This window comes from Ranitomeya imitator, chromosome 2, assembly GCF_032444005.1.
Source record: "Ranitomeya imitator isolate aRanImi1 chromosome 2, aRanImi1.pri, whole genome shotgun sequence".
NCBI classification, from domain to species: domain Eukaryota; kingdom Metazoa; phylum Chordata; class Amphibia; order Anura; family Dendrobatidae; genus Ranitomeya; species Ranitomeya imitator.
In genome coordinates, this window is record NC_091283.1 from 656718111 (window position 1) to 656743058 (window position 24948).

Genomic DNA, 24948 nt, shown 5'->3' on the forward strand with positions numbered 1-24948 from the left:
ACGGCTCTGCATTATAAACTTCTGTGAAGCCCTTGGTGGGTCAAAGCGCTCAGCACACATCTAGATAAGTTCCTAAGGGGGTCTACTTTCCAAAATGGTCACTTGTGGGGGGTTTCTACTGTTTAGGTACATTAGGGGCTCTGCAAACGCAATGTGACACCTGCAGACCATTCCATCTAAGTCTGCATTCAAATGGCACTCCTTCCCTTCCGAGCCCTCCCATGTGCCCAAACAGTGGTTCCCCCCACATATGGTGTATCATCGCACTCAGGACAAATTGGGCAACAAATTTTGGGGTCCAATTTCTCCTGTTACCCTCGGGAAAATACAAAACTGGGGGCTAAAAAAATAATTTTTGTGGGAAAAAAATTTTGTTTTATTTTTACGGCTCTGCATTATAAACTTCTGTGAAGCACTTGGTGGGTCAAAGTGCTCACCACACCTCTAGATAAGTTCCTTAGGGGGTCTACTTTCCAAAATGGTGTCACTTGTGGGGGGTTTCAATGTTTAGGCACATCAGTGGCTCTTCAAACGCAACATGGCGTCCCATCTCAATTCCTGTCAATTTTGCATTGAAAAGTCAATTGGCGCTCCTTCCCTTCCGAGCTCTCCCATCCGCCCAAACAGTGGTTTACCCCCACATATGGGCTATCAGCGTACTCAGGACAAATTGTACAACAACTTTTGGTGTCCAATTTCTTCTCTTACCCTTGGGAAAATAAAAAATTGGTGGCGAAAAGATAATCTTTGTGAAAAAATATGATTTTTTATTTTTACGGTTCTACATTATAAACTTCTGTGAAGCACTTGGTGGGTCAAAGTGCTCACCACACCTCTAGATAAGTTCCTTAGGGGGTCTACTTTCCAAAATGGTGTCACTTGTGGGGGGTTTCAATGTTTAGGCACATCAGGGGCTCTCCAAACGAAACATGGCGTCCCATCTCAATTCCAGTCAATTTTGCATTGAAAAGTCAAATGGCGCTCCTTCGCTTCCGAGCTCTGCCATGCGCCTAAACAGTGGTTTACCCCCACATGTGGGGTATTGGCGTACTCAGGACAAATTGTACAACAATGTTTGGGGTCCATTTTCTCCTGTTACCCTTGGTAAAATAAAACAAATTGGAGCTGAATTAAATTTTTTGTGAAAAAAAGTTAAATGTTCATTTTTATTTAAACATTCAAAAAATTCCTGTGAAGCACCAGAAGGGTTAATAAACTTCTTGAATATGGTTTTGAGCACCTTGAGGGGTGTAGTTTTTAGAATGGTGTCACACTTGGGTATTTTCTATCATATAGACCCCTCAAAATGACTTCAAATGAGATGTGGTCCCTAAAAAAAAAATGGTGTTGTAGAAATGAGAAATTGCTGGTCAACTTTTAACCCTTATAACTCCCTAACAAAAAAAAATTTTGGTTCCAAAATTGTGCTGATGTAAAGTAGACATGTGGGAAATGTTACTTATTAAGTATTTTGTGTGACATATCTCTGTGATTTAATTGCATAAAAATTCAAAGATGGAAAATTGCGAAATTTTCATAATTGTCGCCAAATTTCCGTTTTTTTCACAAATAAACGCAGGTACAATCAAAGAATTTTTACCATTGTCATGAAGTACAATATGTCACGAGAAAACAATGTCAGAATCACTGGGATCCGTTGAAGCGTTCCAGAGTTATAACCTCATAATGGGACAGTGGTCAGAATTGTAAAAATTGGTCCGGTCATTAACGTGCAAACCACCCTTGGGGGTAAAGGGGTTAAGGGTACAAAAAATTAGAAAATTGCAAAATTTTCAAATTTTTTGCCAAATTTCCATTTCTTCATAAATAAACGCGAGTCATATAGAAGAAATTTTACCACTATCATAAAGTACAATATGTCTCGAAAAAACAGTCTCAGAATTAGTGAGATACATTGAAGCATTCCAGAGTTATAACTTCAAAAAGTGACCGGTCAGAATTGTAAAAATTGGCTTGGTCATTAAGTGCAAAATTGGCTCTGTCACTAACGGGTTAATAAATTAACTCAGAAAGAAAAACTGTCACACTAACAATGCAGTCCAATCTGCAGGCATCGCGTATAGTGCAGGAAGAACTGAGCACAGGAACATACAGGTCCTTCTCAAAAAATTAGCATATAGTGTTAAATTTCATTATTTACCATAATGTAATGATTACAATTAAACTTTCATATATTATAGATTCATTATCCACCAACTGAAATTTGTCAGGTCTTTTATTGTTTTAATACTGATGATTTTGGCATACAACTCCTGATAACCCAAAAAACCTGTCTCAATAAATTAGCATATCAAGAAAAGGTTCTCTAAACGACCTATTACCCTAATCTTCTGAATCAACTAATTAACTCTAAACACATGCAAAAGATACCTGAGGCTTTTATAAACTCCCTGCCTGGTTCATTACTCAAAACCCCCATCATGGGTAAGACTAGCGACCTGACAGATGTCAAGAAGGCCATCATTGACACCCTCAAGCAAGAGGGTAAGACCCAGAAAGAAATTTCTCAACAAATAGGCTGTTCCCAGAGTGCTGTATCAAGGCACCTCAATGGTAAGTCTGTTGGAAGGAAACAATGTGGCAGAAAACGCTGTACAATGAGAAGAGGAGACCGGACCCTGAGGAAGATTGTGGAGAAGGACCGATTCCAGACCTTGGGGAACCTGAGGAAGCAGTGGACTGAGTCTGGTGTGGAACCATCCAGAGCCACCGTGCACAGGCGTGTGCAGGAAATGGGCTACAGGTGCCGCATTCCCCAGGTAAAGCCACTTTTGAGCTACAGAGAAGCAGCACTGGACTGTTGCTAAGTGGTCCCAAGTACTTTTTTCTGATGAAAGCAAATTTTGCATGTCATTCGGAAATCAAGGCGCCAGAGTCTGGAGGAAGACTGGGGAGAAGGAAATGCCAAAATGCCTGAAGTCCAGTGTCAAGTACCCACAGTCAGTGATGGTGTGGGGTGCCATGTCAGCTGCTGGTGTTGGTCCACTGTGTTTCATCAAGGGCAGGGTCAATGCAGCTAGCTATCAGGAGATTTTGGAGCACTTCATGCTTCCATCGGCTGAAATGCTTTATGGAGATGAAGATTTCATTTTTCAGCACGACCTGGCACCTGCTCACAGTGCCAAAACCACTGGTAAATGGTTTACTGACCATGGTATTACTGTGCTCAATTGGCCTGCCAACTCTCCTGACCTGAACCCCATAGAGAATCTGTGGGATATTGTGAAGAGAAAGTTGAGAGACGCAAGACCCAACACTCTGGATGAGCTTAAGGCCGCTATTGAAGCATCCTGGGCCTCCATAACATCTCAGCAGTGTCACAGGCTGATTGCCTCCATGCCACGCCGCATTGAAGCAGTCATTTCTGCCAAAGGATTCCCGACCAAGTATTGAGTGCATAACTGAACATTATTATTTGTTGGTTTTTTTGTTTGTTATTAAAAAACACTTTTATTTGATTGGATGGGTGAAATATGCTAATTTATTGAGACAGGTTTTTTGGGTTATCAGGAGTTGTATGCCAAAATCATCAGTATTAAAACAATAAAAGACCTGACAAATTTCAGTTGGTGGATAATGAATCTATAATATATGAAAGTTTAATTGTAATCATTACATTATGGTAAATAATGAAATTTAACACTATATGCTAATTTTTTGAGAAGGACCTGTATACAGCTCTGGCAAAAATTAAGAGACCACTGAAAAATGTTCAGTTTGTCTGATTTTTCTCTTTATAGGTATATTTTTGAGTGAAATGTAAATTGTTCTTTTAGTCTATAAACTACTGACAAATTGACAACATGTCTCTGAAGTTCCAAGCAATATATTTTGTGGTTTTTTTTTTCGAAAAGGAGAAATGGTCAAAATAAAAAAAAAATAACCAGTGCTTTCAGACCTCAAATAATGCAAAGAAAACAAGTTCATAATCATTTAGAAACAACAATACTAATGTTTTAACTCAGGAAGAGTTCAGAAATCAATATTTTGTGGAATTTTTAATCACAGCTTTCATGCGTCTTGGCATGCTTTCCACCAGTCTTTCTTGCTGCTCCTGGCGCAAAAATGTAAACAGTTCTTCTTTGTTTGATGGCTTGTGACTATCCATCATCCTCTTGATTACATTTCATGGGTTTTCAATGGGGTTCAGGTCTGGTGATTGGGCTGGCCATGACAGGTATTTGATGTGGTGGGTATTGATGCGAGAGACTCATGCAAGTTTATCGCATTGCACATGTAAGTGTGACCCCAGCCTTACAGACACTGTTTTTTGGGGTACTCCTCATCAGTGCAAAGTGTGATATCTGGTTTGGCTGTGTGAGAGGCATCTGACCAGGATCCAAGTGACAACATTTCTCCTTGCACAGTGACATTTTAAGAATGCCAAGATGAGGAGACTTTTAAGCCGCAATGCTTAACATGTCACTCTCCGCAAGGAGAAATGTTATCACTTGGAACCCAGTCAGACGCCTCTCAAACAGGCAAAGCAGATCTGACACTTTGCACTGATGAAGGGGAATATCCCAAAACACAGTGTCTGCAAATTGGTTTGGTCTCTATCCAAAATCATGTGACAAGGCTCGTTAAAGAGTGTAAATTGACTTTTAGGATTGCTACTTCCTATAGGTGGCACTAGAGTTCTAGTCCTCTTCCCCTCTGAAGAGGCAATTAGCTTGATATTTCACGTAAGTAGTGTGCAACAACCATAAAGAAGCCAAAAAGCTTCTAAAAGTAAGCGGATCCTCTAATTACAAGAATACCACACACATCTAGGTTTGCTTGAATAGAAACTTGCGGAATAACAAATATACTAGCCATACATAAAATGGTAACAGGTATATGAGGGCTACTGAGATAACTGGGGGTACTATTCGGAGCCACAGAGTTTGGCCTTAAAGTGTAAATGTTGTTTCAGGTGACTTTTCAGAATCATGGGTATGTAAATGAAGCAGGGGTGGATTAAGGGTAGCCAGGGCCCCGGGCTCTTCACACACTGTGGGCCCCCCCGGTCATGTGACGGGGGTCATGTGACGGGGGTCATGATATACCCGAACCAGATTATTCCAGAAAAAGGGCCGGGCCCTACTCTACTGTAACCTAGGAAATATTTGTTAAAATCTGCAATACAATTTAGGTATATCTTGACCAATAATATCACATACAAGGAACAAATACCACCGCACCATGACCAGACCACAAATTACAACCACAGTGATCGAATAATAGCACATACAAGGGACAAATACCACCGCACCATTTCCAGACCACATATTACCATACCTCCCAACTTTTGAAGTTGGGAAAGAGGGACAAAGTTTGCGTCGCGCGTCGCGCGCCGCAGCAAATTTTACGACACACCTCTGACCACACCCATTCACTAGTCACACCCATATCCATGTCTCAACCACACCCATTTAGCACTGCTGATCACACTGTTCATAAAGAATAATTATAAAAAAAAAAATATGGCCACACAGTGCTCGATACTGTATAATGACCCCACATGACCACATGATGCTCAATACTGTATAATGGCTGCACATGATGTTCAATACTGTATAATGACCCCACATGATGCTCCATACTGTATAATGGCCACACATGATGCTCCATACTGTATAATGGCCTCACATGATGCTCCATACTGTATAATGGCCCCACATGATGCTCAATACTGTATAATTACCACACATGATGCTCCATACTGTATAATGGCCCCACATGATGCTCAATACTGTATAATGGCCCCACATGATGCTCAATACTGTGTAATGGCCACACATGATGCTCAATACTGTATAATGGCCACACATGATGCTCAATACTGTATAATGGCCACACATGATGCTCAATACTGTATAATGGCCACACATGATGCTCAATACTGTATAATGGCCACACATGATGCTCCATACTGTATAATGGCCACACATGATGCTCAATACTGTATAATGACCACACATGATGCTCAATACTGTATAATGGCCACACATAATGCTCAATACTGTATAATGACCCCACATGATGCTCAATACTGTATAATGACCCCACATGATGCTCAATACTGTATAATGGCCACACATGATGCTCAATACTGTATAATGACCGCACATGATGCTCTATACTGTATAATGACCACACATGATGCTCCATATTGTATAATGACCGCACATGATGCTCCATAATGGCCACACATGATGCTCCATACTGTATAATGACCGCATATGATGCTCCATACTGTATAATAGCCGCACATGATGCTCCATACTGTATAATGACTGCACATGATGCTCCATACTGTATGAAAGCACATGATGCTCCATACTGTATAATGACTGCACATGATGCTCCATACTGTATAATGACAGCACATGATGCTCCATACTGTATAATGACAGCACATGATGCTCCATACTGTATAATGGCCACACATGATGCTCCATACTGTATAATGGCCACACATGATTCTCCATACTGTATAATGACCGCACATGATGCTCAATAATACTGTATAATGACCGCACATGATGCTCCATACTGTATAATGGCCACACATGATGCTCCTTACTGTATATTGGCCGCACATGATAATGGCCACACATAGCTACTCCTACACACGCGGCTGCGCTCCGTAAACTTTGCATACACGGCTCCGCTCCGTACACACGGCTCCACTCCATACATCTCATACACACACGGCTCCGCTCCGTACACATTCAGCTCCGCTCCATACACCTCATACACGGCTCTGCTCCATACACCTCATACACACACGGCTCTGCTCCATACACGGCTCCGCTCCATACACCTCATACACACACGGCTCCGCTCCATACATCTCGTACACACGGCACTACTCCGTACACCTCATACACACACCGCTCCGCTCCATACACATTGCACACACTGCTCCGCATACCTTGCACACACACAGCTCCGCTGCGTACACCTCATACACATACGGCTCCTCTCCATACATCTCGTACACACACGGCACTACTCCGTACACCTCATACACACGTGGCTGTGCTCCGTACACCTCATACACACGCGGCTGTGCTCCGTACACTTCGTACACACGCGGCAGTGCTCCGTACACCTCGTACACACGGCTCCGCTCCGTACACCTCGTACACACGCGGCTGTGCTCCGTACACCTCGTACACATGGCTCCGTACACCTCTTACACACGACTCCGCTCCGTACACCTTGTACACATGCGGCTGTGCTCCGTACACCTTGTACACATGGCTCTGTACACCTCTTACACACGACTCCGCTCTGTACACCTCGTACACACGCGGCTGTGCTCCGTACACCTCGTACACACGCGGCTGTGCTCCGTACACCTCGTACACACGACTCCACTCCGTACACCTTTCACATGCTGCTCCGCTCCGTACACCTCGTACACACGCGGCTGTGCTCCGTACACCTCGTACACACGCGGCTGTGCTCCGTACACCTTGTACACACGACTCCACTCCGTACACCTTTCACATGCTGCTCCGCTCCGTACACCTCGTACACACGCGGCTGTGCTCCGTACACCTCGTACACACGCGGCTGTGCTCTGTACACCTCGTACACACGCGGCTGCGCTCCGTACACCTCGTACACACGCGGCTGTGCTCTGTACACCTCGTACACACGCGGCTGTGCTCCGTACACCTCGTACACACGCGGCTGTGCTCCGTACACCTCGTACACACGCGGCTGTGCTCCGTACACCTCGTACACACGCGGCAGTGCTCCGTACACCTCGTACACACGGCTCCGCTCCGTTCACCTCGTACACACGCGGCTGTGCTCCGTACACCTCTTACACACGACTCCGCTCCGTACACCTTGTACACATGCGGCTGTGCTCCGTACACCTTGTACACATGGCTCCGTACACCTCTTACACACGACTCCGCTCCGCACACCTCGTACACACGCGGCTGTGCTCCGTACACCTTGTACACATGCGGCTGTGCTCCGTACACCTCGTACACACGCGGCTGTGCTCCGTACACCTCGTACACACGCGGCAGTGCTCCGTACACCTCGTACACACGGCTCCGCTCCGTACACCTCGTACACACGACTCCGCTCCGTACACCTTGTACACATGCGGCTGTGCTCCGTACACCTTGTACACATGGCTCCGTACACCTCTTACACACGACTCCGCTCCGTACACCTCGTACACACGCGGCTGTGCTCCGTACACCTTGTACACATGCGGCTGTGCTCCGTACACCTTGTACACATGGCTCCGTACACCTCTTACAAACGACTCCGCTCCATACACCTCGTACACACGCGGCTGTGCTCCGTACACCTCGTACACACGCGGCTGTGCTCCGTACACCTCGTACACACGCAGCTGCGCTCCGTACACCTCGTACACACGCGGCTGTGCTCCATACACCTTGTACACACGACTCCGCTCCGTACACCTCATACACACGCTGCTCTGCTACGTACACCTCGTACACACGCGGCTGCGCTCCGTACACCTCATGCACACGGCTCCATACACATCGTACACACACGACTCCGCTCCATAGACCTTTCACACGCTGCTCTGATCCATACACCTCGTACACACACGGCTCTGCTACATCCACCCTGTAAACACCTCCTGACCTCACACATACGCTGCCTTACCTTCCTCCGGCGCCATGGCAACCAGTAAAGTCCTGTACACGGAGGTCCTCCTCCCGATCATGTGACCCCTGACTCCTCCCATCCTGTGACCTCATCACAGGTCCTGTGCACAGAGCAGCCATTATGTGGTGTGCTGCTGTGCAGGGACTCGGAGCTCTCAGCTGACCGGCTGATACACGCACCTCCCAACCAATGCGGGCCCCCTCTCTCTGCCCACCGGGTCCGGGGGCACACAAATGCCGGCGGGCATTCAGACAATTAGTGGAGGGTCAATCTGTGCGGTAGCCCAGGGCCCCCCCAGACCACTGGGCCCTGGGCTACCGCCCATATTGACCGTCTGATAATCCGCCCCTGGAATGAAGCATAACATTCTATTTGATCATTTATTCAGTTTCACGTATGAGCACCACACGCACAAATCCACTTACACTCATTGGCTGCTATCAATGAGATTATTGCTGGTTATCTGAGTAATGTTCTGCCACGCTGAATGCACTTGGACAAGGAAATCATAAGACTGCTGACAGCTTCCTTTTCAATTGCCGACCAATGATGTCCCAGATGTGCTCGATGGGATACAAATCTGGAGACACTGCAGGCCATAGTAGCATGTTTAGGCCTCACAGGCTGCTCACAGTAGAACGGTCAAGTTGCCTGATGTTGTCGTGCTGAATAACGGCTCCTTAGACATTTTAGAGAAAAATTCATACCACTGGTTACCAATCAATGTAACACCGAGGTGTAAATTTACCTGTAATAAAGGCCTCTTCATGGCGTTGCCCACGTGGACAAAAGCGGAATTCATTGCTGATGAGGATATACCTACATTCTAGTCTTCACTGTAGTTTTGCTCTGCACTAAGAAAACCTTTGATAGAGGTGGCATGAGGTCAACGGAACACCTGAAGCTGGTCTTCTAGCTTATGGCATTAAAGACTCCATTGCTGCATTCTAACCTTCAGTGTCCATTTGAAGACCACGTGGGCAAGGCCACAAAAAGGCCTTCATGAGTGAGTCACACCAGTCCTACTCCTTAGATTATGGTGTGGGGTGGCATAATGTACAGTAGCTTTCCCCCCCATCCTGTCTTAATTTCATATACACTAACACCTCGGCTTTACATAGATTTGGTCATGGAACTAGGGTTCCAGCTAAATGTCTAAAGTGTCCCAGGAGTCGCTTTTCAATACAACGAAGGCATTACCGCATGTTGTTTGTGCTATTGTGATAAGCCTGCATGGCCTAAAATTGCACATATGGGATGTCATTGGTCAGCAATTGCAAAAGGAGCTGCCAGCAGCAGATCTTTATGCTTTTCCCAAGTGTATTCAGCTGCAGTATTCAGTTGTACATTTGAACGACACCATTGATTTTACCATATAATGTACTGGAAAACGGGAAAAAAATTCCAAGTGCCGTGAAATTGCACAAAAGTGCAATTCTGCAATTGTTTTTTTTTTTTTTTTTTTAACCATGTTCACTAAATGCTAAAACTGATCTGCCATTATGATTCTCCAGGTAATTACGAGTTCACAGGCTCCAACAAGTCTAGTTTCTATTTTATTTAAGTGGTGAAAAAATCCAAAGTTTGTTAAAAAGAAGGCACCGTTTTCCAAGACCCGTAGCGCCACCATTTTTTACCTTGATTCAACAAGTTGATAAAGTCCAAAGTTACTTTAACAAGTGCCTTCATATTCTGCAGTATGTCACTTCTGACAACCCCATGTGGCTGAGGGCCCAGTTCGAAACCTAAAATGAGAGAGACAATCCTCAATATAGCGACACAGCAGATGTGTGGTCCTGAGGCTAGAAAAAGAAAAGATTTTCAAAGAGCTTTTTAACAGGGCTGTCTGCTAGCAATGTCAGCGATGTGTCTCCAGGCAATCACACAACATTATGTCACAGGACTGCTGCAGCCAATCATAAACATCACTGGAATGGTGCCAGTTCAGAAAGTGAGGAAAGATAGATAGATAGATAGATAGATAGATAGATTTTTTTATTATGGACACTTTAGCATTTAAGTAGGGATTAGTCAGCAGTGGACTACCCCTTTAAGGTGCATCTGCTTTAGTAGCCAGGTCCAGAAAGTAAATAAGACTTCAAATAAATGCATAATGCCTACTCTGTCTCATACCTTCCTTTTTCCTTCTCATCTTCTGTTAGCTTTTATATTGTGTTAAATGTATGACATGGAAGTTAAAGCTAGTATTGTCAAATGAACAAAACCCTATGGACCTGATTCATTAAGACTGGCACTTTGCACACCAGACTTAAGAAATGGGGCTGCTTTGGGAGGATGTGACTAATTGCCTAATTCATTAAGTCACACACACCACTAAATAATTTGGGTGCATCTTACAAATGGTAAGTACCTCTGCTAGAAATGTTACTCTAGCTGGAGGCTGCAATTCATTGAAAAGGATATAAAATTTAAAAAAACAGAGCTGGATTTACCAAATCCAGATTACAATATTCATGATCTACAGTATGCGACAGCCCCATGATAAAGGTGGAGGATGCACAGGTGAAAAGTACTGAAGAGTATCCACTTACACCTATCACTCATAAGGGACAATTGCCTAGTAGTCTAATAAACAAACAAGGATTGTATACAGTGCAAGTCACACATATAGGTGTAGTGAACTGTGTCTGACTTACAGCCTATGGGTTTGCGCACACTTGCATATAAATACATCGAGTGCAATGCGATAGAACATCTCATTGTACCTGCACCAATGTTATTCAATGAGGCACTGTTCATATGCGAGTTTTTCCTGTTCCTGCTGCCTATGGCTTTTTTAGAACGGCAGAGAGTCGTCAATTCAAGTCAATGGATGCGAGAAAATATTGGAGGGCACACGGACCACCAGTATGCTGTCTGATTTTTACAATAGGCACAAATCACAAAGTAAAAAAAATATATAATCTATAGATAGATAGATAGATAGATAGATAGATAGATAGATAGATAGAAAAAGAATATTAGAGCAGCACAAAAAAATACAAAAAGAGCAGAAAAAAGGAAAGTTGGGTGCAAAGCCCCCAGGCATAGACCAAACCTCAATTGAAAGGAATCCAAAAAACAGAGGCAGCACACCATTGGTAGTGGAAAAAGCAGGAGCTACTGTTATTAGCACATCTCAGCAAGATATATAGACTGAAACACGAAACCCAATGCAAGTCAATGCAAAGACATACTGATAGGGAATTTAGATTGTGAGCCCCAACGGGGACAGCGATGATAATGTGTGCAACCTGTAAAGCGTTGCGGAATATGTTAGCGCTATATAAAAATAAAGATTATTTATTATTATTTATTAATGGGGAATCAAAGTCGGCAGTGAGTGGAGGCCAGGAAAACACCAACAGTGCCCATTTTAATGCCAAAAACATCAATTCTTATTACTTAAGCTTGTCAATCTTAATTTACTTTATAATAATAGTTAGGCATTGAAAACTGGGGGTAATTTGGCTAAAGTTGTGGGGGGGTAGGGCTGGCTCAAGATTTTCGTGGGCCCAGGAAACGCAGAATACGTCACAGCGGTGGAGCAGGGAGAGGTAAGTATTTCAACTTTGCAAAGTGATGTGATCCTGAACAAGCAGGTGGGGTCCACTCGTTGGCACTGGCACAGGGCTCCTCATAGTACGGCGGTGTGTTTGACGGCGGGTGGCGCCTCCCACTGGCAGAGACACTTTTGCGTACTATGAGGGGCGATGTGCCAGTGACGTCGCCAACGAGTATGCCCCCCCCCCACCTGATGAAGGAACCTGCACTTTCATCTGCACCTTCCTCTTTGTCCCCGTGTAAGGTGGTATAGTATGCGGGAAGGGGAACCTGACTTTCAGCAGGGTCAGATTCTGGCTGTGTAGAGTGCAAGGGGAATGTAGTGGTATGGGTCAATGTACCAGCAGACTTCTCTAGCAGTGGCTGGGCAATGGGCAGGAAGAGGAGGAAACACAGATATAGGTCCAAATAATAAAGTAGGCTAAATGCAGTTCAAAATTGGTAACAGGACTAAACAGGCGGCATTGCTTTGTTCAGTGGAGGACAACTGTAATGAGTGGCAGACACAGTTAGTAGGCCCAAATATTAAAGTAGGCTAAATGCAGTTCAAAATTGGTAACAGGACTAAACAGGCGGCATTGCTTTGTTCAGTGGAGGACAATTGTAATGAGTGGCAGACACAGTTAGTAGGCCCAAATACTAAACTAGGCTAAATGCAGTTCAAAATTGTTAACAGGACTAAATGGGCGGCATTGCTTTGTTCAGTGGAGGACAACTGTAATGATTGGCAGATACAGTTAGTAGTAGGCCCAAATATTAAAGTAGGCTAAATGCAGTTCAAAATTGTTAACAGGACTAAATGGGCGGCATTGCTTTGTTCAGTGGAGGACAACTGTAATGATTGGCAGATACAGTTAGTAGTAGGCCCAAATACTAAACTAGGCTAAATGCAGTTCAAAATTGTTAACAGGACTAAATGGGCGGCATTGCTTTGTTCAGTGGAGGACAACTGTAATGAGTGGCAGACCCAGTTAGTAGTAGGCCCAAATATTAAAGTAGGCTAAATGCAGTTCAAAATTGGTAACAGGACTAAACAGACGGCATTGCTTTGTTCAGTGGAGGACAACTGTAATGAGTGGCAGACACAGTTAGTAGGCTCAAATACTAAAGTAGGCTAAATGCAGTTCAAAATTGGTAAAAGGACTAAACAGGTGGCATAGCTAGGTACAGGGGTGGGCTCCTCTGCTGAGTAGCAGACAGTGGTAGTAGGTGCAAAGTGTTAACTGGTCTAAATGGAGGCCAGGGCCCCTGTATATTTTAACTATCATCTATCATTTCAACAAATGTATTGGCAGTGCCATTGAAGGATTTAACAGCACAGACTACACAGTGGTGGAGCAGGGAGAGGTAAGTATTGCAAGTGGTAGAGCACTGTTCGAGCTGGGGGGGAACACTCTCTCGTGGGTGGCGGTACTGGCACAGGGCCCCACATATTACGACGGTGTGTCTGACGTTGGTTGTGCACTACCACCGTCAGAGACACTTCATTGTACTATGAGGGACCCTGTGCCAGTGCCGTCGCCCAAGAGTGGGCACACTCACCTGTCCAGTCAAACTGCACTCGCACAGGTGCTTGCGCCAGGTGGTGACCACGGCCCTGTGGGGGGAGTCAGCCCATTTAGGGAGGTATAAAAATGGCCTATGGTGGATATTCAGCAGCTGCAAATGGAGGAATTGGAGAAGTCAGTAAGAGGAGGCCAAAAGCAAGACATTTTTCAGGCAAGCTACGTGTCAGCAGGGGAAGGTGGGGCAAAATAATTTGAAATCCATGATTGGTTCATTGTAATGAAGGTTAGATCACGGTATGTGTAGAGAGCTCCATGGAGTAACCTGTAGTGTCGCCTGACGCATCCTTCACTTATGGTTTGGGAGAAGCACACAAGGAAACGTCTTGTTCCTGACCGGGAGCATGCACTTACAACTCGCTGCTTTTATATTTGGAACTTTCTGAAGAGGAGGCGAAAGAGCTAGAGGCTGAGTCAGCAAGGAAAGCCAAAACTTTTTCTTGCTGCTCCAGCTTTAAAAGCTGTTTTCCTACTCCCAGATAAGGAAGCCTTCGAGGCCTTGTGTAGCCAGACGATGACGCTGGCTCAACACCTCCAGCCTTAGGTGCTATTGTGCTTTTGCCACTACCACCAGATGCACCACCACCACCATCAGTACCAGCTGGCAACCCCCGCCCACGGGCTCTTCCACCAGACTTCCTCATTTTTTTGAAAATCTAACTAAAATAACAACCGTTATATGGTACTGTAAAACAAGGTAGAAGGTGTATATAAACTTGTTGTTGTTTAAATCTCCCTTTTTTTGGTTTTGGGAGACTGAACCAAAACTCAAGCCCTGTGCATAAAAGAACACAATCTAAGTGGCAGAAAGTGGCTGGCTGATATACCACAAACTAACAGGACTGCAGTATATCCACTTCGTGAGAATTTGAATCTCACTTTTTTGGGGGAGACTAAACCAAAACTCAGGCCCAGTGCATAAAACAACACAATGTAAGTGGCAGAAAGTGGCTGGAAGATATATGAAAAAATACAAGGACTGTAGTACAATTTCAATCTCCCTACAATGATCTCAGAAAAGTATGGCAACAATAAAAAGGACTGCTGCACACAAAAGTGTGGACAAATAAACAAGATAACTGTGCAGAAAGGAGAAACACGATTTTTGCTTTAAAAAAGCAGTTGGTTTGCACAGCAGCGTGCAAACAGCAATGCAGCTATCAGGGAGCCTTAGGCCATGTTCACACTATGTGGTTTTTACTGCGAAACCGCGGCGATTTTGCCGCTGCGGGTCCGCAGCTGTTTTCCATGCAGGGTACAGTACAATATTACCCTATGGAAAACAGAAACCGCAGTGCACATGATGCGGAAAAACCCGAAAAAAAAATGCGCAGAATTGCTGCGGAAAAAAAGAAGGACCATGTCACTTCTTTGTGCAGAATCGCAGCGATTCTGCACACATAGAAATGCATTGATCCGCTTACTTCCCGCATGGGGCTGTGCCCACCATGCGGGAAGTAATGCGGATAATGTGCGGGTTATACCCGGGGTGGAGGAGAGCAGACTCTCCTCCAGGCCCCGGGAACCATATTTGTATTAAAAAAAAAGAATTTAAAATAAAAAATAATGTTATACTCACCTCTGAAGTCTCAGCGCTGCACGCGGCCGTCCGGTCTCAGGTTTGCTATGCGAGCAGGACCTTCGGTGACGTCACGGTCACATGACCGTGACGTCACCGAAAGTCCTGGTCGCACAGCATCTTTGGAACCGGACCGCCGCCTGCAGCGCCCAGGAGATCGGGACGTCAGAGGGTGAGTATATCATCATGATTTTATTATTTTTAACACTACTATTGATGCTGCATATTGCTGCATATGCAGCATCAATAGTAGGGGTAAATCCCGCAGCGGAACCCGCAACGGAACCCGCAGGACAAACCGCGATAAATCTGCAGGGATAACCGCAGCGGGTTTGCCCTGCAGATTTATCAAATCAGCTGCGGGAGAACCCGCAGGATAAAAAAGGAACGTGTGAATGTGGCCTTATAAGGCAGCCTAATAAGCTACAAAGCTGATGCACAAAAATATAGCCTCCACTCTCCCTGCAAAAAAATGGTGGTGTTGGACAGTGGAAATCGCTACAGCACAAGCGGTTTGGAGGTTAATCTTCTCTCCCTAACTATATCCCTTCTTCTGATGAAGCTGCAGCGACCTCTCCCTATGCTAAGATCGGCAGAAGTAAGATGGCGTTCGGCGTGCACGCCCCTTTATAGCCCCTGTGACGCCGCAGAAAGCAAGCCAATCACTGTCATGCCCTTCTCTAAGATGGTGGGGACCGAGACCTATGTCATCACGCTGCCCACACTCTGTGTCCTCCTTCATTGGCTGAAAAATGGCGCTGAAAGCGTCATACGAAACGCGACTTTTGCGCGCAGATCGCCGACCTTATGGCCAATCCCACACTAGGATCGGGTTGGGTTTCATGAAACCCGACTTTGCCGAAAGTCGACGATTTTTGAATTTGTCCGATCCGTTTCGCTCAACCCTAGTCAGGAGTAGAGTTGAGCGAATATGTTTGGGTTCCCTTTTACTTCCTCTTATATAGCACTTACGAAATAAGCTGCAGAGGGAGCCCAGCTTCCTGGATCACGCCAGCTGATCGGTGCCGCAGCTGCATGTGTGGCGGCTGTGTCACAGTCACAGCACATGCTTAGAGAGCCTGTTTGTTATGCTCTCCATGCATGTGCTGTTACACAACCGTGACACATGCTGCTGTGATGCGGATCAACCGGCACGATCCAGGAAGCTTGTTTCCCTCTGCAGCTTATTCAGTAAGCGCTGTAGCTTGCCGAATAAGAGGGAACCCAAACATATTCACTCAACTCTAGTCAGGAGACTGAGATGGCCACTCCAGAACCATCACTTTGTTCTGCTTTAGCTAATGACAGGTCAACTTCGCCTTGTGTTTTGGATCGTTGCCATGTTGGAACATGCATGTACGTCCCATGCGCAGCTTCTGGGCTGATGATTGCAAATTTGCCTCAAGTATTTGCTGATAGCATGCTGCATTCATCTTTCCTTCAACTTTGACAATGTTTCCTGTGCTTGTGTAGCCCACACATCCCCAAAACATAAACAATCCACCTTCGTGCTTTACAGTAGGAATGGTGTTCATTTCATCATAGGTCTGGTTGACCTCTCTCCAAATGTAACGTTTATGGCTGTGTCCAAAAATTTAAATTTTGGTCTCATCAGTCCAAATTACCTTGTTCCAGAAGTTTTGAGGCTTGTCTCTGTGCTGTTTTGAGTATTGTAGGTGAGATACTTTGTGGCATTTGCGGAGTAATGGCTTTCTTCTGGCGACTCAACCATGTGGCCCAGGTTTCTTTAAGTGCCTACTTATTCTGCATCTTGAAACAGCCACACTGCTAGTTTTCAGAGAGTCCAGAATTTCAGCTGATGTTATTTGTGGTTTTTTTTTGCATCCCGAATAATTTTACTGGCAGTTGTGGACAACATTTTTGTTGGTCTACCTGAGTGTGGTTTTGTTTTTACAGAGCCCCTGATTTGTTAATCATAGTTTGAAGGCTGCTGACTGGCATTATCAATTCCTTGAATATCTTTTGTATCCCCATCCTGTTTTATACAGTTCAACTACCTTTTCCCGTAGATCCAATGACAATTCGTTTGCTTTCCCCATGACTCACAATCTAGAAACGTCAGTGGCTGGATGAAAGATGCAAGAGTCTGTCTGGATCCCAGAAATTCATTCAGCTTATATGCACACACACTGATTACAAGCAAACAGGTCACAGGTGAGGATGTTACCTTTAACAGCCATTCAAACCCATTTGTGTCAACTTCTGTGCATGTTAGGCTACTTTCACACTAGTGTCATACTCGGCCCGTCGCAGTGCGTCGGGCCGACGTACCGACGCATACTGTGGAAGCGCTGCACAACGGGGGCAGCGGATGCATTTTTCCAACACATCCGCTGCCCCATTGTGAGTTGCGGGGAGGTGGGGGAGGAGTTCCGACCGCGCATGCGCGGTCGGAAATGGCAGACACGACGCTCAAAAAAACGTTGCAAGCAATGATTTTTTGGTCGGACGGTCCACCACAACACGACGCAACCGTCGCACGATGGTTGCGACGTGTGGCAATGCGCCGCAAGGCGTCGCTAATGTTAGTCTATGGGGAAAAAGCGCATCCTGCAGACAACTTTTCAGGATGCGTTTTTTCGCCAAAATGACGCATTGCGACGTATCCCATACAACCCTAGTGTCAAAGTAGCCTTATCAGGCCAAAATCAGCAGGCTATGCAAACTTTGGATCAGGATCATTTGGATCTTTTGGGTTGTCATGATATAAAAAGAGAAAACAGTAGCTTGACAATAAATGGCTTCCCCCAACCACTAACCATGAGTGGAGAAAAAGTTTTGGCGCTATCATTCATATTCTCTGAAAAAAGGCCAAGAAAGCAAAAATTCTGCTGGGGTATGTAAATATTTGAGCACAACTGTAGATAGATAAAATGAATAAATAGATATCCTGCAGATTTGTAATTTCACAAGCCCCCTACAAGCAGTATAATAAACTTGCACCCTTTAGTGCCTTTCATGTGGCACTAAAGCATGTAAAGCCTGGTTTAACCTAAAACACAGCTGTCACCAAGGGCAGGTTGTTAGTAATAGAGAGGTGTCTATCGGACTCCCTCATTACTAACCCAGTAAGTAAAAAGAAAAAAAACACATACAAAAATATTTTATTTTAAAAAACACTCCCCAACATTTTCCCTGGTTCACCAATTCATTTAAAAAATAAGCCATGCAAGTCCGACGTAGTCCACAAATGGAAACCTGAAAGACATAAAAAGAGAGAAATAAAAAACAAGAGACTGTCCCTCATTCACCAATTTATTAGAAAGCAACGTTCCCATACATGTTCGATGTAGTCCAGTGCTTACCACTCGATTCCAACAGTCAAAGGTTATGGAGCCTCATTCTGAGACTCCACAGACTTTGAGCAGCAGCAACTCCCATCTCTCGCTGCTCTGATTGACACCCGGGGACTGCGATGAGTGGTGATGTCATTAATGTTACCGATAACTAATCTTATAGACACTTCTCCATTACTAACACTAGGGCTTCATGTCAGCTGTATTTTGGGACAATTCACAGCTGACATCAACCCCAACTATCATTACCCCCATTGCCAATGCACCAGGGCAATTGGGAAGAGCCAAGGCAAAGTGCCATAATTAGAACATCTAATGTGATGCGCCACTTCTGGGGTGGCTGTGGGCTGATATTATCAGGCTGGAAAGGTCTATAGTTATTCGGCCCTTCCCAGCCTGATAATATCAGCTCTCGGCTGTCTCCTTTATCTTTGCTGGTTATGAAAAACCATGGGGACTCAGCGCCATTTTTTTTTTAAATTATTTATTTATTATGTTAAACAAAATGGTAAAAATGTAATATTTTTTCTTCACAGCCTAATGGTTTAAAATTCTGTGAAACACTTGTGGAGTCAATTTGATAACTGCACCCAGATCATCAAGAGGTATAAAATAGGGTCACATATGAGGAGTTCTGCTGTTCTGGCACCTCGTGGGCTCTCCCAGTGGGTCATGGTACTCACAAACCATAAAAGTAAAATCTGCACTATAATATGGCGCTCATTCGCTTCTGAGATTTGCACTGTGCCTGAAAAGTATTTCCTGTTTACATGTAGAGCATTTGTGCGGAGAAGTTTTTACTACAAACTAAGTTCCATTTTCTGCCTTAGAAAAATTAAAACTTGGGGCTAAAACAACAGTTTAGTGGTAAAAATGTAATTATTCTTTCTTCACCGCCCAATAGTATAAAAATCTGTGAGGCACATGTGGTGTCAATATGATCACTGTACTCCTAGATGAATCCATTGGGAAGTGGAGTTTGTAAAATGAGGTAATATATGAGGGGGGCCTTTCTGTTCTGGCACCTCGGGGAATCTACCAATGTGACATGGCACTCAAAAATCATTCTAGCAAAGTCTGAACTCCACTATGGCGCTTCTTCCCTTTGCACTGTGCCTCAAAAGTAGTATTCAACCTCATATGGGATATCATTGTACTCAGAAGAAATTGCACAACAAATCTTGAGGACTTTTATCTCCTGCTATCCTTGTGAAAATGGAAAATTGGAGGCTAAAACAACAGTTTTGTGTTTTTTTTTAATCACTAATCAACTTTGTTTAAAAAAAAAAATCGACAGGGGGTTAAAGGAGCTCAACACATGTCTACATAAATTCCTTAAGGGATCTAGTTTCCAAAATGGGGTCAATTGTGGGGGTTTTAAAATGTTTAAGCACACCAGGGGCTCTCCAAACACGACATGATATCTGCACACAATTCCATCAAAGTCTGTGTTCCAAAACGTTCCTCCTGTGACGTGCGCCCAAACAGCAGTCTTCCCACATATATGGGGTATAGGCATACTTAGGAGAAATTGCATAACAAATTGTATGGTGCAATTTCTCCTGTTATCCTTATCAAAATGCAAAATTTGGGGCTAAAAATAATTTTTCTAGGAAAAATTTCATTTTTTTATTTTGACGGCTGAATGTTATAAAAATCTGTGAAGCACTTTGGGGTTCAATGTGCTAAGCACTCATCTAGTTCAGTTCCCTGAGGGATTTATTTTCCAAAATGGTGTCACTTGTGGGGGGTTTCCACTTTTTAGGCACTTCAGGGGCTCTCGAAGAATGACATGGCATCTGCTAATTATTTCAGTAAATTTTGCATTCAAAAAGTCAAATGGTGCTCATTTCCTTCCAAACCCTGCTGTGCACCCAAACAGTAGTTTTCCACCACATAATTGTTATCAGAGTACTCAGGAGAAATTGCACAACTAATTGTATGGTGCAATTTATCTTGTTATCCTTAAAAAATGCTAAATTTGGGGCTAAAAACATTTTTGTAGGAAATATGTGATTTTTTTTTAAATTTAATGGCTCAATGTTGTAAATGTAATGTGCTGCTGCAGTGCAGTATAGAGCAACCCCCACCAGGGGGTGCTGATTAAGGAAAGGAGGCTGCACACACAGCACAGCAACACTGAACAACAACACAGGTGTCACAGGTAATGAAAGGGACATGAAACAAGCCAAGGTCATACACGGAGATAGCAGCACGGTACAGAAGGGGTGAGCAGAGAATCGTCGGGGACAAGCAAGATGTCAGAACCTACCGGGAACATGGTAACCAAAACGTGAGACGAAAAATGGAGTCGGGGTACAGGCCAAAGGTCAAAACAAGTAACAAACGGGTGCAAGCAGTCAGAGGCAAAGAGGAACACTAGAACAGGGATCCAGGTCAGGAGCTCAAACAGTGCAGGATGAACTATAGCTGAAACTGGCCCACAGGCTGCAGAGGACTTAAATAGCTCAGCCAGCTCCAGGGTGAGGCAGAGAGGATTAACTCCCACATGACCAGTCCAGAGACAAGAGAGCTGAACATAATCTCAGAACTGGATCATGACAGTAAACTTCTGTGAAGCACCTGGGGTCCAAGGTGCTCACCACACATCAATATAAGTTTCCTGAGGGGTCTAGTTTCCAAAATGGTATCACTTGTGGGAGGTTTCCACTATTTAGGCACATCAGTGGCTTTCCAAGCGCTACATGGCGTCCGCTAATTATTGAAGCAAATTTTGTATTCAAAAACACAAATGGCGCTCATTCCCTTCCTAGCCCTGCCATGCATGCAAACAGTTGTTTTCCCCCACATATTGGATATCAGCATGCTCATGAGAATTTGCACAACAAATTTTGGGGTCCATTTTTTTATGTTACCCTTGTAAAAAAAAAAATGGTGTCTAAAGTAAAATTTTTGTGAAAAAAGTTAAATGTTCATTTTTTTCTTCCACGTTCTAAAAATTCCTGTGAAGCACCTGAAGGGTAAAAAAACTGCAGTTTTCAGAATGGTGTCACTTTTGGGTATTTTTTTGTCATATAGATCCCTCAAAGACACTTCAAATGTAATGTGGTCCCTAAAAAAACCTGCTTTGTAAATTTTGTTGAAAAAATGAGAAATCTCTGGCCAACGTTTAACTCTTAAAACTTCCTAATAAAAATAGATTATGGTTCAGAAATTGTGCTGGTGTGGAAGACATGTGGGAAATGTTATTTATTATTATTTATATAGCATCATTGATTTTATGGTGCTGTACATGAGAAGGGGTTACATACAAATTACAGATATCACTTACAGTAAGAAAACTAACAATTACAGACTGATACAGAGGGACGAGGACCCTGCCCTTGCGAGCTTACATTCTACAGGATGGTGAGGAAGGAGACAATACGTTGAGGGTTGCAGCAGCTCTGGTGTTGGTGATGCGGTAGCTCCAGTAGTGGTGAGGAGGCAGTGGGGTCAGTGCAGGCTGTAAGCTTTCCTGAAGAGGTGGGTTTTCAGGTTCCATCTGAAGGATCCGAATGTGGTTGATAGTCGGGCGTGTTGGAGCAAAGAATTCCAGAGGATGGGGGATATTTGGAAGAAGTCTTGGAGGCAGTTGGGTGAGGAGCGAATAAGTGTGGAGTAGAGAAGGAGGTCTTGGGAGGACTGGAGATTACATGATGGAAGATATCGGGAGATTAGTTCAGAGATATATGGAGGAGACAGGTTATGGATGGCTTTGTGGGTCAGCATTAGTAATTTGAACTGGATATGCTGAGGGAATGTGAGCCAGTGAAGAATTTTGCAGAGGGGGGAAGTGGAGGAATAGTGAGGAGAGAGATGAATTAGTCAGGCAGCAGAGTTAAGGATGGACTGGAGAGGTGCAATGGTGTTAGCAGGGAGGCCAAAGAAAAGGATGTTGCAGTAATCAAGGTGGGAGATGATGAGGGCATGTACCAGCATTTCAGTAGATTGAGGGTTGGGGAAAGGACGGATTCTGGAAATGTTTTTGAGCTGGAGGCGACAGGAGGTGGAAAGAGCTTTGAAGGACAGGGCAGAGTCAAGGGTTACTCTAAGGCAGTGGATTTCCGGTATGAGGGTAAGCGTGATGTAGTTAATTGTGATAGATAGGTCAGGTAAGGAATAACTATGAGATGGAGGAAAGATGATGAGTTTAGGTTTGTCCACATTGAGTTTGAGGAAGCAAGAGGAGAAGGAGGATATGGCTGATAGACACTCCGTGATTCTGGAAAGCAGAGAGGTGATGTCTGGGACAGAGAGGTAGATCTGAGTGTCATCAGCATAAATGTGGTACTGGAATCCATGGGACTTTATGAGTTTCCTGAGGGGTCTAGTTTCCAAAATGGTATCACTTGTGGGAGGTTTCCACTGTTTAGGCACATCAGTGGCTTTCCAAGCGCTACATGGCGTCCGCTAATTATTGAAGCAAATTTTGTGTATAGGCCAAGTGTATAGATAGAGAAGAGTAAGGGTCCTAGAACAGAGCCTTGGGGGACTCCAACAGAGAGAGGGTGGGATGAACAGGGAGTGTGGGAGTGGGAGATGCTGAATGTGTGATTGGAAAGGTATGAGGTGATCCAGGATGTCTTTGATGCCAAAGGAGGAGAGGATCTGTAGTAGGAGGGAGTGGTCAACTGTGTCGAAAGCAGAGGACAGGTCTAGGAGGAGGATTATGGAGTATTGTCCATTAGCTTTGGCTGTAAGTAGGTCGTTAGTAATTTTGGTCAGGGCTGTCTCAGTTGAGTGATGGGGCAGAAAACAGATTGTAGATTGTCAAAGAGCAAGTTAGATGAGAGGTGGGAGGAAAGTTCAGCATGGACGTGCTGCTCCAGTAGTTTGGAAGCGAATGGGAACAACGATATTGGGCGATGGCTGGACATAGCAGTTGGATTGAGGGTTGGCTTTTTAAGGATAGGCGTGATTGTGGCATGTTTGAAAGCAGAAGGTCAGGTACCAGAACTGATAGTTTGAAGAGGTGGGCTATGGATAGAATAAGAGTGGCGGTGAGGTTGGTGAGGAGGTGGGATGGGATGGGGTCGAGCACACAGGTGGTGGGGTGCAATTTGGAAAGGAGACAATTAAGCTCCCCTTCAGTGATGTTGGATAGGGAGGTTATGAGGTTTGTGCATTGGTCTGGTATACAAAGGGGTTCTGGTGGCTGAACAATGAAGACTTGACTTGCTTGGTCGATCTTATTTTTAAATAGTGTGGCCTCAGCAGAGATGAGGGAGGTTGGAGGGGGTAGTGGGGGGCGGAAGAGATAAATGTTTTGAATAACTGTTTGGGGTTGTAGGATAGGGAAGATACAAGGGTTGTGAAGTAGGCCTGTTTAGCAGAGGTGAGAGCAGATTTGAAAGTGAGTGATGCCTGTTTGAATGCAGTGAAGCCGTCTTGCGAATGTGTTTTCTTCCAATGCTGCTCTGCAACCCTGGACACTTGCCGGAGCTTTTTAGTGGTGTTATTGTGACAGGGTTGCCCTGAACGAGAGGAGCAACCGTGTCAATAGCTGAAGCATGAGTGGCATTGTAGAAAGCAGTAGAACTGTGTGTCGTGGAATGAGGATATGGATGCCATTGGTAGAACAAAGTCAGAGAGTGCGTGGGTGTCTACGCGTGCAAGGTTTCTGCGGGGGTGCGCATGTTCCTGGACATGGGTGACAGGTGAGGAGCACAGGGATGAGAAAGTGAGTAGATGGCGGTTGGATAGAGGGAGAGGGGAAGTGGTAAAGTTAGATAGAAAGAAGAGATGGGTGAAGACCAGGTCTATTGTATGTCGGTCTGTATGGGTGGCTGAGGAGGACCACTAAGCAAGTCCAACAGATGAAGTAAGGGCCAGGAGTTTGGAGGCTGTTGACTGAAGGGTATCAGTGGGGATGTTGAAGTCACCCATGATGATAGTGGGAATGTCAGTGGAAAGAAAGTGAAGAAGCCAGGTAGAGAATTGGTCAATAAAGGCAGTGGCCGGGCCTGGAGGTCAGTATATGATGGCCACTTGGAGGTTGGAGGGACAGTAGATGCGGACAGAGTGGACTTCAAAAGTGGGGAGAATAAGGAAGGTAGAGGTGGGATTGGGTTAAAGGTGCAGTTACAAGAAAGGAGAAGACCCACTCCTCCACCATGTCTGTTGCCGGGGCGATGGGTGTGGGTGAAATGGAGCATAGCGCAGCAGGGAAAGCAGTGTCAGAGGGTGTTGGCCATGTTTCTGTGAGGCCGAGGAAGGCAAGCTTGTGAGAGAGAAAAAGGTC

The 24948-nt window shown here is 44.7% G+C and overlaps 1 protein-coding gene across 2 annotated transcripts in view; it reads right to left on the reverse strand.

Annotated features, from left to right (window-relative positions):
• The window catches only part of ACY3 (aminoacylase 3), a 141709-nt gene that overhangs the window by 21130 nt on the left and 95631 nt on the right, over nucleotides 1-24948 (reverse strand). For both annotated transcript variants that reach the window (XM_069752954.1, XM_069752955.1), the window contains exon 4: nucleotides 10317-10424. In XM_069752954.1, coding sequence (XP_069609055.1) covers nucleotides 10317-10424 — 108 coding nt within the window. The remainder of the gene's footprint in view (nucleotides 1-10316; nucleotides 10425-24948) is intronic.